The following is a 16,717-nucleotide window of genomic DNA, read 5'->3' on the forward strand; positions in this document are numbered from 1 at the left end:
AGCCTCCCCAGTTCCTGGCTCCAGTGGGGTCCTGTTCGGCCTGACGGCCCACCTGACATAGCGATACGCACGTGCGTAAGGCTCGGTCCTCCCACGTCCAGATGTGCTGCAGAAGGTTTCCTCCAGCCCTGCAGTTACAGCTTTTAAGTCTCTTCCTCCTTCATTCCCAAAGCACACGCACCCACCACTATTCACTACCTCTGGGGTCCACAAAATCTAGCTCGAATACGGGGAAAACAGGAGAGCTAGACTAACAGCAAGTTGGTATTTACTATAAGAATCATCTAGTTTTTAAAACTGCAGATGTCAATTACACCTGCTTAGTTAATCTCGTTTCCTAAAAGAGACAATTAAAAACATCATAAAGTTATGAATTTGCTTCACTGCATTAATTAGCATGTTAAAAATAGGGGTAAGGAGGAAGGGCAATCCACAGGCATTTAAAATTTTAAGTCTCTTGACTTATTTGCTAAACTTTAATGTTATAAATAACATATCTCACCATAAATAAACTTCGACTTTGTGTTTGGGGAGGTGAATTTTTCAAATCTATATCATGGAAAAAATAAAACTAGCACAGAGAAAAAGGATAATAGCAATAAGAACCAGGGCAGTCTCTCTTGGTACAAGCCTCTAGTCCACACAGGGCAATAAACACCATTCAGAAGATCAGTACTGGATAAAACTTACTCAACTAATTCCAGGTAGAAAGAGAAGACTGTAAAAGGAGGTACCGAGACAGTATTAGGACAGATCATGGCAGACTTCAGGGAAGAGGAGGGCACTTCAATTCACAGAGTGAATTAACCAAGGGAAGGTTTAAATGAGAAAATAAAGAACATTACTCAGATTTGCTGAAGCCCAGGGTTCATGAGAAGGGGGAAGAAAACGGAAAAGGTAAGATGGGCCAGACTCAGGAATAAGGGACCTTTATACTACAGGTAGAGGGAAGCCATCATTTGGGGGCAAGGCAGCAACATGATCAGAGGACTGTGCTTCAGAAGCATGACAAGTAGAATACAGGGTGGATTTGGGAAAGGAGGCAGGAAGAAAAACGACACTGAGGAGGCCAGTCAGATCACAGCTGCAACAGACAAAGAAAAGCAAGGAGAGCCTGACAGAGAGGAGGGGGCTGGTGAAGGGTGGGGAAAGAGGGAGCAGGACAAAGGATCAACAGCGTGGGGAGGGGTAGAGACAGAGGAAAGTGAGAGGCCTTAGTATGTGCTCTCGCCAACAGAGCAAGGGACAGGCTGGAATCAAAGACGGTTTAAGAGAGTCTGTGTCTGGTTGAGATGAACAGACCACTACTGGAAGTAGGAAATATGGGTTTGGGAAAGATGAGTTCCTTTTTGTGGACATACTGAGTTTGCCATGCTGCTAGGCCATCTGGGTGGAGATGTTCAAAAGGCAGTTGGGAAGGCGAGTCTGGAACGCCAAAAAGAGGTCATGGCTGGAGATGCGGGTTCGGCGCCATCTTCACTGGGGACAGGGGAAGCGACGCGGCTGCCACTGAGTGCCACGGAAGGAAGAGCGTGTAGGGAGAAGAGAAGGAACAGAGGACACGTTCTTATGCAATAAACTCATTTAGAGTAAGAACTCATTAAGCTTTGTTGCTGTCCTCATCACAGGAAAATGGTTAAATAACTAGCCAAAGGCTGACCAACTGCAAATGAATTTTGACTAATTATTTCACTTATTCTTTTTTGACTAACTGTACATGATTAAAGATGTATTATAAAACAGGACATATAAGGGCATTTATGTTGGTTCCTTAAAACGTTTTTAAAAGCTTTTTGTTATTATAAGCAATACTGTGATTGAGAAGAGTTCTGGAGCCCTCATCGCTGTAAACATCCTCAACAGCTCCCTAAAATCAAACTCCTGGAAGCGAAGGTATAAATCTGTAAAAACTCTTATTGCCAAAATATCCCTCAGGATCCTATACTTTGTATGAGTGCATATATATTCCCACCCATTTGCCAACCCCAGCTGTTAAGTTTCATTCTTTTAAAATAGGTAAAAACTTATATTATTAATGCTTTAATCACATCTCAATTTATGAGTCAACATTTTTCACATTTTTACTTGCTATTTAATTCTTTCGTTGACCGCTTACTCACATCCTTTATTCACTTTCCTATTGGGTTATTCATCATTTCTCTACTGATTTCTGAGAGCTCTTTATTAATCTTCTATCATATAATACAAGAACAATTTCAACATTTTTACTATGCTCCTATAGAATATTTTAATACAAGCTAGTTATAATTTGTGTAGTAAGGCAGAGTATAAACATAATAATTACTAATATAAGTTTTAAAAAGTCCAAGAGACTCTTCTCTCCATACTCACAGGAATGAAAAATGCAGAAAAAAAAAAAAGGAAACATAATAAATAGTATTGCTCCAAATTACTCCTCAAATGGCCCAACAATGATGGACTGTTTAATCCAACACCAGACACACTACTTTCCTTATTGGGCCCTAATTCTAGCCCCAAAGAAAAAAAAACTTCAATATCCATTTAAAAATCAACCTGCTTAAGAGCAATGTCCCAACAGGCAGTGTAATCTAGAGATATATAATGATGCCTTACTGCACTCCTTTTCCCTTTTAGCAAGGAATTGATAAAGTCCTACTGTACAGATCAGGAATCGGTCTGGGGAAGCAGTTTATATTTGAGCTGCCTGGCTCTGCTGTCAGAGGAGACCTATAATTTGTTAGCCTCGGCTGCAATCTCACCAGCTCTGCACAACCCTTCCTCAGGTTCCTAAGCTGGGCTCTGTTTATGGCAGTCACCTGCAGCACCCCAAGATGAAACCTGAGGAGGACAGAGCAGCCTCTCTGCACAAGGAGGTGGGGATCCCGGGCAGGCCTCAGCTGGATCTCCAGGAGCGACATGACTGCACTGCATTCTAGCCCATGCAAGGAGGTGCACAGGTAAGACACAGTCTCTTGACAGCTATGGCAAACCTGTTTTATTATTGATATAATTCTCTGGCAGAGTTTGCAATTTAGCATTCAAACAAACAAACAAACAAACAAAACCCCCAGCTGCTTAACCTTACAAACATTCACTTCGGCACCTCGCTAGGCCTGGGGATACAGAGACCAAAGTTCAACAGCTGCTTCCTGAAATTCCAGAGTCTGGAAGAGAGGTGTGATTTAAACTATTTAAATTATTTCAGCATAGAGAGTGCTTATTTGTTTTAACGGACTGGAGGGCTTGGATTAGAGGGTCCTGATATTCATCCTGGATTGTCAGTTAACATTTGCAAAGCCACTCCCGGATAGAGACAGTCATTGGTTAATGCTGAAAGCTTCTAATCAGAAACCTCAGGTAAGCCCAGGATCCTTCTCTCTCTTCAAATCCGGAGAGTTTGGTGATTAGCACAATAGATATTAGAAATGACTACAGTATTAGAAAAGAGTGGTGAGTAAGCTATGTGGTTTGGCTAGATGTCAAACAGGGACCACTGCTCCTACATGAGCACGTACATAGAAGTCTAGTGAACCAACCCAGTGGCCTATACTCTTCGGGATGGTACCCTAGGCCTTAAGGTTCCCGCTGGTTCTGCGATTAGTCCCCTCTAAGGGAATTCTGTTGTCTGATCTCATCTAGGTTAAAATGAATACTAAAACCATATTAGCACTTCTGCCTGGAATAAACCTTTCATAAAAGGTGCTTGTCAGAGTTTCTAAATGAATGGAGAGTAGAGATTCCATCCAGTTTAGAAAACAGTCTCTAAGACTATTTGTGTGTGTGTGGCAGAGCTCAGGCTGAGTTTTGTTTTCATAGTAACATGCCATCTGGAAGCTCAGTTTTGGGGGAGCAGATCAACAGTACTCACTTATCTGTAGCTGCAAACGTAAGCAGTGTCTCTCAGAAAGAGCCTAACACCTAAACAACTGAATTGGCTCAGGTGGGTCATAACAGGGAGACAGTCACACAAAGGCATCCGGGACAGCGTACTGAACAAAACAGAGCCTTATACAAGGCATCCAGACAGCAAAGATGATCAATGCGCTCATGGGAACGGGGCGGCAGAAAATACTGTATGGAGAAAGTGACAAATGAGCAGAATTTTGAAGGATAAAAACAGAACTTTTCCAGAGTAGGGGGAGATTCTGAGTAGAGGAAACACAATATTTGGAAAAGGCGGCACCCTGAGAGGGCCACAAACAGGCGAGCACCGCTGGAACGTTAAGTGGCGGGGCGGGGTGGGGCGGGGAGATGAGGCAGGATAGACGGGCAGGGGCCGGCAGAAAGGCTCTCAACGACTTGCTCAGGAGTTTGTTTTACAAGCCAGTGAAGCCAAATGTGTTCAGTAAGAATCATTTGGTCTACTTCTTAAAATATGGTTCCAAACCCCATACTTGAAATCTTGATTTAGTAAGCATGGGATGAGGCCTACGATCTCAGAATTTTAAACAAGCACTCAACAGGATTCTGATTATCAAAGGGCCAAATGTCAAATCATAGTAGCAAAAGAATCATATTTCAACTTTCCAAGCATCACTCAGGCTACTCATAGGGGATGGAGTGGAGGACCTGGGATTAGAGGTTACTGACATGCACGTGAGAGATGCGAGCCCGGATGAAGGGCCACAGGACTGGAGAGGACAGGAAAACTAAGGCAAAATTAAGACTGTGAAACAAACAGGATTTGGTGCAGTGACAGAGAAGGAAGAACATGTTAAAACAACAACAACAACAACCTTAAAAATATCCACTGTTTGTTCATTCATTCAACAACTATTTTCTGAGCATTTACTATATGTCAGACACTGTTCTAGATCTTGGGGGTACAATAATGGACAGACAGATTTAAAAAGTGACTGCCTTCAGGGAACATATTCTGTTAGGAGGAGAAAGGACAAACAAAATAATTAAGTCAACACAGAGCACAATAAATAGTACGTGAGAAGATAAGCACTGTGAAAAGAAAAAAAACAGGAATGGGGAATACAACGCTGGGCTTATAATTATTAATGGGGTGGTCAGGCAGACCTCTCTGAGAAGCTGACGTCGGAGCAAATCTGAAAGAGATGAAGAACTGAATGTTCCAGGCACAGTGTGCCTGGCCTGTCGGAGGGAAAGGAGCGTCAGTGTGCCTGGAGAGGAGAGAGCAAAGCAGGCGACAGTGGGAGATGAGGTCAGAGGTGAAGAGCTGGGGGCTGTAGACATCACTGAAAGGACTAACTAAGAGAGAGGTCGCTGGAGGGCTTTGAGCAATCTGGCTGCCATGTGGAGCAATGGCTGGAAAACTACCGCCCACTGCCTGTTTCTGTTAGTCAAGTTTTATTTGAACGCTCATTTGTTTACGTATTACCATCTATGGCTGTTTTCATGCCACGACAGGACTGAGTCGCTGCGACAAAGACTGTTTGGTCCACAAAGCCTAAAACGTTTACCATCTGGCCCTTTGCAGAAAGTCTGCAACCCCTGATGTGGAAAATAGACTGAAGGCTGGCAAGAGTGGAGGGCAGGAGGTGAGTTCGAAGGCTACTGCAGTAACAGGTGAAGTGCGCTGACGGCCTGGATCACGGTGCTAAGAAGTGGCTGGACTCTCCTTCTGTTTTGAAGGCAGCACAAGCAGAATCCCCAGAGGGACTGGTACGGGGTAGAGCATGACTCTAAGGTTCTGGCTTGAGAAGCTGGAAAACTGTAACTACCCTAAATGAACGGAGACAACAGGTGGCACGGGCTTAGGGCAGGGGCTGCGGGAGATGAGGCGGCCAATTTTGGACACGCTGAGACTTAGGGTTCACGAGACGCTGGTAGAAAGACAGTCCCTGCTCCTGAAGAACTTGCAGTCCAGAGGAATGGAAAGGAAAACTAATCATTTCAACACAACCAACAATTAAAATGACCAGACTAGGCACTGAGCATTATCCCACTGGGGGGAAGTTGGGATCAGGGAAAGCTTCTTGATAAATGCGTCTTGAAAGAAGAATACAAATTAGCTAGGCAAAGAGGAGAGGGAGAACATTCCAGGAAAAGAAAAAGTCACAAACAAAGACAAGGAACAGCACGGTGTTACGGGCTCAGGCGTGTGCTGTGTGTAAACTGCAAGCTGGGGAGCCAAAGTGTGAGCACGAGGCTGGACACGTGCAAAGCCCCTTCCTGGAAGGTGAGTGCTCCTTGATAATGAACTTGATTTTATCTGGTGGGTAACAGGGAGCCACCGAAGAGCTCTGAGCTAGGAAGTGATACAATCAGCTCTGAGTTTTCATTCACTTGAGTAGGTGATAGAGTAGCACCAAAGCATAGCTGCAAAGTAATGAGTCTGCTTTTCTTACTGGAGCTGGCAAACAGCTAGCTGTTTCCTCTTTTGGGTCACTCTATAGAGGAAAAAATGTTGGGTGTTTTTTTTTTTTTTCCTTTGGCTGCGTTGGGTCTTCGTTGCTGCGCGCGGGCTTTCTCTAGTTGCGGCGAGCAGGGGCTACTCTTCATTGTGGTGCGCGGGCTTCTCATTGCGGTGGCTTTTCTCATTGTGGAGCACGGGCTCTAGGCGCGCGGGCTTCAGTAGTTGTGGCACGTGGGCTCAGTAGTTGTGGCTCGCGGGCTCAGTAGTTGTGGCTTGTGGGCTCTAGCGCGCAGGCTCAGTAGTTGTGGTGCACGGGCTTAGTTGCTCCGCGGCATGTGGGATCTTCCCGGACCAGGGCTTGAACCTGTGTCCCCTGCATTGGCAGGCGGATTCTTAACCACCGCGCCACCAGGGGAGTCCCTGGGTTGTTTTTTCTGTTTTGTTTTGCGATTCCAAATCCTGTGTTTTTTTTTAATTGAAGTGTAGTTGATTTACAATGTTGTGCCATCTCTGCTGTACAGCAGTGACTCAGTTATACACGTATAGACATTCTTTTTTTATATTCTTTTCCATAATGGTTTATGAAAATGCTTGTTTTTTATTTTTAATTTTCTTGATGTAGAATCAATGCAACAGTAACAACAAAAGTCACATTTAAAAAAATATTCCCAAAATGAATGGGTTCAAATGCATTACTTAAAAGTTTAAACTTAGCCCTAGCCTCAATGCTTGGAGAGAAATTCAGTAGTCACTAAAATGCTTTTTTCATTTTAAGATTTAATAGACAAAGTCAGCACTCTTTCTTAGTTCATAAGAACATATAACTCATGGTCATATAACTCAAGACTCTTAAGAAATCAATAATTCCAATAATGAGCTGATTCTTTTTTTTTCCAATAATAATAGCACAACTCTCTTTGTAGGCAGAGAACCAAGCACTTCTGAAAAGCTTTTGTGGCGTGACTGACAGAGATTCAAGTCGCAGCATTTGTGAGAGGACGAGTTCACTGGGAGAGAACTCCAGTTTACAGGACTTGCATACAGTGCCTCTCATTTCAGTCCTGCAACGGCTCCATGAGTCATGCAGGAAAGCGACTATCTACATTTTACAAATAAACCTATCTGAGCCTTGTTTTAAGTGCTGAAGGGTTTAATATGCCTCTCCATACCACTGCACGGGAATGTAATCAATCTTATAAGAGCCAGATCTGGTCTTAGAAAATAATTATAGCCCGGTTCAAATAAAGTTAACCTCTACTCTACTTTTATCACTCTGAGTGAGTTTCATGCGCTTTTAACGTTCTTTGCTTTTCACATCATCCTTAAGATACTTGCTTAACTATTTATAAACTGCCATATCTAGATGCCTTTGTAATACTTATTTTATGGGTTTTCCGATCAGATTTTGGACTCCTACAGGGCATGAACCAGGCTTTACTCATCTGTGCCAAACACAAGTGCTCAACTATGTGCTGAATAAATCAATTAATGACTAAGGGGGGAGGCTGGGAATAATGTAAACAACTTTAATACATTTAAAATAGAAGTTGAGTTTTACTAAAGGTTGACAGAAGTATTATTAGGTCATAAGAAATAAATTTGAAGTTCAACAGCTTTCTACTTGCAAGGGATGACAAAAGTAACATACACACCACACACACACACACACACACACACACACACAGGCAGGGTTACTAAATTAAGCCTACAGACTGGTTTTCATTCAGTACCATGGGACTTTATTTTGGCCCTAGGCGTAGCTTATTTTTAAGAATGTTCAAGTGTACCTGGCGAGTGGTTTAGAAAAACGGTCTAAAAGGAATACAAGATTTCCATAACAACTATTAAGAACTCAAGTTCTCTAAACCCTTAGGCCTAGTGACTTCCAGGCATATTGCCAGTAACTAAGTACTGACATCCAGAATTTCCAGCCCTTGTTCCCACTGCCCTCCAGAACAAGCATCTGTGCCACTCTGCTGCTTCTCCCCTGTTCCTCAGAGCCACCTATTTCTTTGAGCTACAGTTTTCTGCTGGCCCAGGTTAATCTTCATGTCACAATGTTTACTGAATCCTGTTAATAACAGATCTATCCAGCTCATCTGATCAACATCATTATGTGTAAATCTACTGTAGGCAGAATTTTACCAACTGTTATTCAATATTATCTCTACATACGCTGCTGACGAAAGAGGAAGTTTTGTTTTGGTTCTGGAGGGTGATGGGGCCCAGTGACTCTAACCAAAGTGACTGATGGGCTATGAGATGGGCCACTGCTATAAGGATGTGATTAATGTGCAGAGAATGTTGCAAGAAGTCTTAAGGTGAGGCTCCACTTTTGTATACAATTTGAGAGAATTTTAAGTAAATTAATTATGAAGAACCAACCAGATACACCTTGAAAACATTCTCATATATTTGATTGATAAGATGGTGAAACATGAGCTGGACAAACTAACAGGTTGCTTCTCTATAAATCCCACATCTGGCCCCTGTCTGCCTGGAGATTCTATTCTGTCTTTAGCCTCTACCTAATCTACCTTTTCATCAATTTTTTTTTTTTTAGTGTAAACATCTCATATCTTAAAAGGCTTTGCAGAGGATAGTATTGCAACAATACAAACTTTTCTTCTCCCAAACACTTAACATGCAAACCAAACCACAATGGTTAAAATTACCTAACAGAATTTAAAACAAACAGCAGAAGCGTGAGAACAGTTTATATGATTCTCAAATGTTACTTCCCACTCTACAACCCTTCCCTAAACTTAACTTCAATTACATTTATTTCTACCCAAATGTAGCCACTCGGCATCCTGACCACAAACTTTGATCACTATCAATGATCTTGAATCACAAAAATAGAAGAATCTATCAGTGTAACTTTTCTGAAGGGGAAGAGTTTAGGTAAATAAATATAACAGGAAAACAACCACCATTTACTGAGGTATTACTACGTGCCAGTCACTGTGGCAAGAACTTTATACTCATTCTTTCATTTAATTCTCTCAACTCCTGGGGGGCAGAGTAAACTATAAAACGGGGATAAGACAGTTTAGAGAACAGATATCTTAAAAAACAAAAAACTCCCCAAATCTAGGAGTTTGGGTTGACCATAAACTTAAACGAGCCACTGTGTTACTAAAAAGCTACTGCGGCATTAAGCAACATTAAACAGTTCCTAGATTCTGTACTACTCAGGCCATACCTGAAGCCTGTATCCGTTTCTGGGGACACATTAGAGGAAGAATACTGACAAGCTGGAGTATTTATTAAGAAAAAAAAAAAATGGCCAAACAACGTCCAGTAAGTAACAGTGGTAGAAGTGAGCAGGTTTAGCATGGAGAAGACACATCCCCAGTGGACTGTCATCTCCAGAGTGCAGGGCCCAAGTCAGATAAAATAGCACCCCATCTTACGTAGTGCTTTCCAGTTTGCAACATGGCTTTTACACCCCCAAAAGGCCACATGAAATAACGGAAGGACACAGACACTGCCTGCACTGTATGTGCTGGGTCACTGGGGAGGTTATTTAACTTTGCTGTGCCTGATTTCTCCTGTCTGTAAAGTGAAAATAACAACAGTATACCTGACCTGCATGGCAAATAAGACAGGACACAAAAAGTGCTTAAAACACAGCCTGGGAAACAGAGAGCGCTAGCCGTGTTAGCTACTACCGACAGCTACGGGGCGTGGGAGAAGTCCCAAACCTTCAGAGCTGTCTCCTCATTTGAGAAATTAGAATTAGCACTATTTCACATGAGGATGTGAGCTAAACAAGACAACAAAGGAAAGAGTTCTGTACATCTTAATTCCTTTCTTCCTTCATGAACACCTTCATTATAATCTCTACAAGAGCCTACTATGCACCAGGCACCTTGCGGAGTATTGATATAATCTTTATTATCTCATTTAATCCTTACAACAGTTGTATAGAATGCTAATGTCCTCATCTTACAGACAAGGCCACTGAGATCTGGAATGGCTAACTTACCTGAGGCCACAGAACTAAGCAGCCAGCCAGACTGTGAACCCAGGTTTGCTGGACTCCACAGCCCAGTTTTGAGACTCCACACTATGTGGCTTTTCATGCACGTTCCCTCGTTTATGCATCTTGGCAGCTAGCAACATGCCTAATAAAATGTTTCTTTAATCAAATAAACGCACGCTAGCTGTGCTCCCCTTGGCACAACTGTTCTGAGGAAAGAGGAGTGCAGAGCAGCAGAGGCAGAAACCCCCCTTCCCTGCTGCATCTGCCGCTGAGTGGCGGAGCTCATGGACCACGTTGTCTAGCCAGCTTTCTCTGGCTCTGAAACGAGGAACCTGGACTACATAACCTTCCAATCTAGCTCGAAGACTATACGTTCCATCTGGCAGTACTTCAGATATAGCAGAAATTGAAAGGAGAAACTCTAGAATTTTAAAACTGGAAGAGACCATAAAGGTCTGGCCCAAACTCTTCAGTTAAGAGACCCCTCTAACTAGAGATCCAAAGGACAAAAATCTGGGTCTCCCAATTTCTAATCCTACACTGCTTCCTTTATAATGACACAGAGCAGACATTTCAAACCGACAGGATTAGAAGAAATATAACTGGCGTCACAACGCATGTAATAACGGATGCCAAAATTAAACAGTACTTGGTAACTTTTATTGGTCTACAAACTCAAACTTTATTAGTCAGCCCAGAACTCTCACTGCTTAAAATAAACATCTCAAATGAGGACACATTAAGATATCGGCTCAGTTTTGTGAATATCCAATTCTAATAAATAAACGGGGTGACCTCAATAAATTACTCTGATGACAAAAGCCTTGCAGAAGCACTATTAGCTTTATTTTGTTTTGTTTTCTTGAAAAAAAACATTTACAGAAATACTGGGTAAGATTCTGAAACTACTGTTATAAAGGCTCAACCAAGATTAACAAAAAAATTTTCATAATCTCTAGAGACACACTAAAATGCAACAATTCAACTAGAATTTTACATGTTCAAGGATGGTATAAAAAGTCTTAGAAAAAAAGCAAGTGTTCTGTGGCTAAATATAAAAAGCCACTTGTGAGATTAAAATATAAAGCACAGGGAATTCCCTGGCGGTCCAGTGGTTAGGACTCTGCGCTTTCACTGCCGAGGGCCTGGGTTCAATCCCTGATTGGGGAACTAAGATTCCACAAGCTGCGCGGCATAGCCCAAATAAATAAATAAATAAATGGCACAAAACATTTAAAAGGAGAAAAATGAGAATTTAATTTTTAAAATAACAAAGAATTTCCACTATAACATTTAAGGTAAATGTTATTTAAGTCACATTAACAAATGTTTATTAAAAGCATATTATATAGAACAAATGGTAACCTAGGTCTGATTCACTATGCTCTAAACCGCTGTAACTCCCCAACTATAATAGACAAACTGTGAAAAATACAATGAAAAAAAACAAATAAAATGTTACGGCGGGTACTTCCCCTGCTGGTGCAGTGGTTAAGAATCTGCCTGCCAATGCAGGGGACACGGGTTCGGTCCCTGGTCTGGGAAGATCCCACATGCCGCGGAGCAGCTGGGCCCGTGAGCCATGGCCGCTGAGCCTGCGCTCTGGAACCTGCAAGCCACAAATGCCGAGCCCGCGCGCCTGGAGCCTGTGCTCCGCAATGGGAGAGGCTGCCGCAATGAGAAGCCCACGCACCGCAGCGAAGAGTAGCCCCCGCTCGCCACAACTAGAGAAATCTCTGCACAGCAACGAAGACCCAAAGCAGCCAAAAATAAGATAAATAAAATAAAAATAAATAAATAAAAGGCCCTTAAAAAAATGTTATGGTGGTATACAAATGTTATGGTGGTACAGAGGAGATAAAGCAACTTATAGTACAATGGTTAAGTAAGTATATTAAGACTTGCAGCTGGCCAGCCTGGATTATAACTTCAGCTCTGCTACTTACTAGCTACATGTGGGGATACCTACAGTACAGCTGTCCCTCAGTATCCACGGGGATTTGTTCCTTGGATACCAAAATCCATGGATGCTCAAGTTCCTTATATAAAATAGCACAGTATGTGCTAATAACCTACACACATTCTCCATATATTTAAAATCATCTCTAGATTACTTATAATACCTAATACAATGTAAATGCTATGTGAATATAGCTGACCCTTGAACAGGGGTTAGGGGTACTGACCTGCCACGCAGCCAAACACCTGAGTATAACTTATAGTTGGCCCTCTGTATCTGAGGTTCCTTCAGATCTGTAGTTCCGCATCCACAGATTCAACCAACTGCCAATAGTATAGTACTGCAGTATTTGCTAATGAAAAAAAACGTGCATATAAGTGGACCTGTGTTGTTCAACTTGTGTTGTTTGAGGGTCAACTGTAGCTGCCAGCATTGCAGCAAATTTAAGTTTTGCTTTTTGGAACTTCCTGAATATTTTTCCAATATTTCTGATCCACAGTTGGTTGAATCCATGTATGCGGAATCCACGGATAAGGAGGGTGGACTGTATGTATCTCAAAGGGCTACTGTGAGGATTAAAAAGAGAATGCATATAAAGGGCTAGCATTGCACGTGGTACCCAGTAAGCATCCAATTAATGTTAGCTATTATCATCATTCCTGGTACACTCCTCACACAGTCACAGGGGGACTGCATCCCTGCCCGTGTGTGGACATCTGCTTTGGTTTGCGCAGCATCCATTCCCCCTTTTCTCGTTCCAGCAGCCTCATTTCCTAGGGCAATGCTGATCTGTCATCCTCAGTGCCTATGTCTGGGTGAGGCTCACTCTTTACCCTCCAGGTTCAGCACATGGTTCAAGCCTGGCCAGAGATTGGTTCACAAATAAGCACAGAGCCCAAGCCAATTTCTGTCAGAGCCCCTGGTAAACAGAAGCTCTCTTTCTATGTACAGCTGACCCTTGAACAATGCCGGGGTTAGGGACAACACCCCTCCGAGCAATCAAAAATCCAAGTATAAATTATAGTCTGTCCTTTGTATACACAGTTCCTTCATATCTGTGGTTCAGCATCTGGGGATTCAACCAACAGCAGATCATGCTGTATTTACTTTGAAAAAAATCCTTTTTTTCAAAGTAAATAGTGGACCCCCCTGCAGTTCAAACCCCTGCTGTTCAAGGGTCAACTGTGTATCTCCAGGATGTAAAGCTGAAACTACTGGCGAGAGAAGAGGATGAAGAGAGCTTACAAGAGAATAACTAATAGAGAAAACAAGGGCTGAGAGATCAAGTTTTGATGATACTGCTTGCGCCCTTGGTTCCAACTGTGTGCCAGAAGGTCAATTACTAGACCTATAGTTCTGGGAAGCAATTCATTTCTTTTTTGGCTTGCTTAAGCCCATTTGAGGAAGTTTTCATTTTCTTTTGTCATTTACACCTGAGAAGACCTAATACACCTGGTATCAATCACCTCCCAGAATGTAGTAGAAGGGCGTGGATTTGGTTCTACCACTTACTAGCTGTGTGACCATGGACAATTTGTGTAAGCCTACTTGATGAGAGGGTAAATGTGATAATGCATATAAACTGCTCAGTCTTCTGCCTAACAGTGAGTAAACACTCAATTAGTAGAAGCTATTATTATACCACTGACTCCCAAATTGACCTTCATACTTGACCTCTCTTGAGTAGCATGTCTATATTACCAGTGGGCTAGCCATCTCCACCTAGATAGTCCCCTATCCAGCCTCAAATTTGACATTTCCAAATCAGATCTTACCCTGCCTCCACACTTCCCATCTACAACAAAACAAAGCCCCCACAGGAGATCAATTCCTCACTGATTAATAATGTACTCTAAGCAGTCTCTAAAGCCAGAATTCTAGGAGTCATTCTAGACTGAGCCTTCTTCCCTGTTAGCCAGTCAATCACTAAGTCCTGATAAATCTCTACAGCCTGACAAAAAAGAATTTTCCTCTTCCTGGTAGATAAGAACAAGGGCAGAACTCCTCCAAATCCAGGATGTGTGACCTCATAGGCTTTCAAGAAGACCTCCAATCCTTCTACCCCTCCTTCTCATATTCCTCCTTGTGGCTTCATTTCTTTCTTTATCCAGGAGAGAGTTTTTGTTAGCCCTCTCATTTTTCCCCTAACCCCACCCTGCAAACTAACAAATTTACACCCAAGCTACTCAGCACTGCTGGAAAAAGTTATTACCATGCAGACTAACACCTAAACAACTGAAAGTGGTCTCTGACCTCAGCCGGAACTTCAGATTTGCTTGGCAATTTCATCCTAGTCAATTTATTTGTACTCCTCAAAACGATTATTCCAAACCTCCATCACTCACCTCTTCCAGCCATTATTTCAGCTCCAACTCTTTAATTCAATAGATGGAGATGTTTCCTACTTCTCTGAGGTAATTAAGGCAATCAGGTAGAAACTTCTTCAACTTCTTACTCTCAGAACTCTTAATGTATCTAATCTATAGGCCTCATCACCTCATTTCCCTCAATCAGAACGGCTGGCGTGTACAAGATTACACAACACAGTGATGGAATAAACAAAAGGGGCATTCTTTCTCCTATGGAGGGATAATCCTGCCTATACAGTGCTTCTGAAATTTTAACACACTTTATAATCACCTGGGAATCTTACTGAAAATCCATATTCTGATTCAGGAGGTCTGCAGTGGGATGTGAGGTTCTGCACTTCTTCCAGCAAACCAATGCTGCGGGTTTGCAGCAAGGTTTGGAAAAGCGGGGTCTAGATTCCATCCTGTCTCATCTCCTCAGAGACCTTTCACTCTAAGTCAACACGTTTATCTGCCATATCTTCACATCTGTTTCTCTCTCAGCTGTTCCCTCCCCCAGCATGTAACACACCTGCCTTTTCTACTTTAAAATAAGCCCTTTCTCAGTTACCATCCAATCTTCTCAGCCGCTTTGCTCCACAGGTAAGTTTCTATGAAGAACAGTTATGCCAATGGTTCCCAGACTTTCTTGGTTCACACAGTAATTAGTGCCACAGTAATTTTTTCATGGCACTCCTAGCCCAAAAGAAATACCTGATTGTTCACTTTATTAAGTCATATGGGCCAAACCACTTGGCAAGTATTTAAATCCTAATAATTTAGCGTCTGTTGGGCACTGCATAACTTTTCAAACCTTGGAATCAGCCTCATTTCTGTTTCACACTGATTTTTAGGAAGTACTTGCTTTTTTTTTTTTGCGGTACGCGGGCCTCTCACTGTTGTGGCCTCTCCCGTTGTGGAGCGCAGGCTCTGGACGCGCAGGCTCAGCGGCCATGGCTGACGGGCTCAGCCGCTCCGCGGCATGTGGGATCTTCCCGGACCGGGGCACGAACCCGTGTCCCCTGCATCGGCAGGCGGACTCTCAACAACTGCGCCACCAGGGAAGCCCAGTACTTGCTTTTCTAAAAAAATCAGAGTAAGCACTGAAAACCCAGCTCCACAAAGGTATGACATCACCAAAAGGAATACAGTGACCTAATGGTGTGGTGTCCAAAAGATGTTGCTGTATTTCCCTTGAAATTTTAAAAATATTCATGGCACCCCTGTGAGTTTGCTACAGTGCCCTGGGCTGCCTTAACGCACAATTTGATAACTGTGGGTGGTCTACGTAGTTCTCAGAATAGCAGCGTTCGCTGCTCGGAAGGTTGTTGGAAATGCAGAATCTTGGAATTCACCCCAGGCTTACTGATTCAGAATCTCTACTTTAACAAGATCTTCAAATGACTCCTAGATACCATTAAAGTTTGGGCAAAGTCCCAAACTATGCCCGCCCCACCTTTTTTTTTTTTTGCGGGTACGCGGGCCTCTTACTGCTGTGGCCTCCCCCACTGCGGAGCACAAGCTCCGGACGCGCAGGCTCAGCGGCCATGGCTCACGGGCCCAGCCGCTCCGCGGCATGCGGGATCTTCCCGGACCGGGGCACGAACCCGCGTCCCCTGCATCGGCAGGCGGCCTCTCAACCACTGCGCCACCAGGGAAGCCCCGCCCCACCTCTTTAATAAAAGCAATATATGTCTCAAGTTCTAATCCTAATTAACCCTCTCTGCTGTGGCTGATACTATTGATCTTCTTGCACCTCTATTCTCCTTGGTTACAACACCACTGTCCTTTGGTTTCCTTCTTTTTCTTTCAATATGCTTTCCTCCCATGCCCTTTCTCCACCAATGAAGTTTTCCTTCCCACAGGGCTTCTGTAATCAGCACTGCCGTTGCTATGCAAAATTCCTTCTCCAGGCGACGGCACTCAATCCTGCGGCTTCAGCTATGACCTATATGCTGACCATCAGAGTCCAGACGGCTCTCTGCAGCCTCAGACCTATAAAACCAATTTCCACTTGTACATACACGGGCATATTAAACTCAACGATTCCACAACAACTTATTTGCCTGTCATCCCTGGTCTTCAAGTTGCTGTTCTTCATATATTCTTTC

General features: G+C 43.0%; 1 protein-coding gene across 8 annotated transcripts in view; it reads right to left on the reverse strand.

Moving 5' to 3' along the window:
* EGLN1 (egl-9 family hypoxia inducible factor 1) overlaps nucleotides 1-16,717 on the reverse strand; it is a 57,758-nt gene that overhangs the window by 17,703 nt on the left and 23,338 nt on the right. The window contains exon 2 of one of the 8 annotated variants that reach the window (XM_089897404.1): nucleotides 6,355-15,688. The exons of 5 other annotated variants lie outside the window; for them this stretch is intronic. In XM_089897404.1, coding sequence (XP_089753530.1) covers nucleotides 15,551-15,688 — 138 coding nt within the window. In that variant the 3' untranslated portion in view covers nucleotides 6,355-15,550. Of the gene's footprint in view, nucleotides 1-6,354; nucleotides 15,689-16,717 lie in introns of those variants that run through there. 2 more of the 8 variants (XM_089897402.1, XR_016388017.1) reach the window with 2 other exon arrangements.

Source organism: Delphinapterus leucas, chromosome 16 (assembly GCF_059928025.1).
Source record: "Delphinapterus leucas isolate spDelLeu-1000000601 "Yukka" chromosome 16, BTC_Dleu_Yukka2, whole genome shotgun sequence".
NCBI classification, from domain to species: Eukaryota; Metazoa; Chordata; class Mammalia; order Artiodactyla; family Monodontidae; genus Delphinapterus; species Delphinapterus leucas.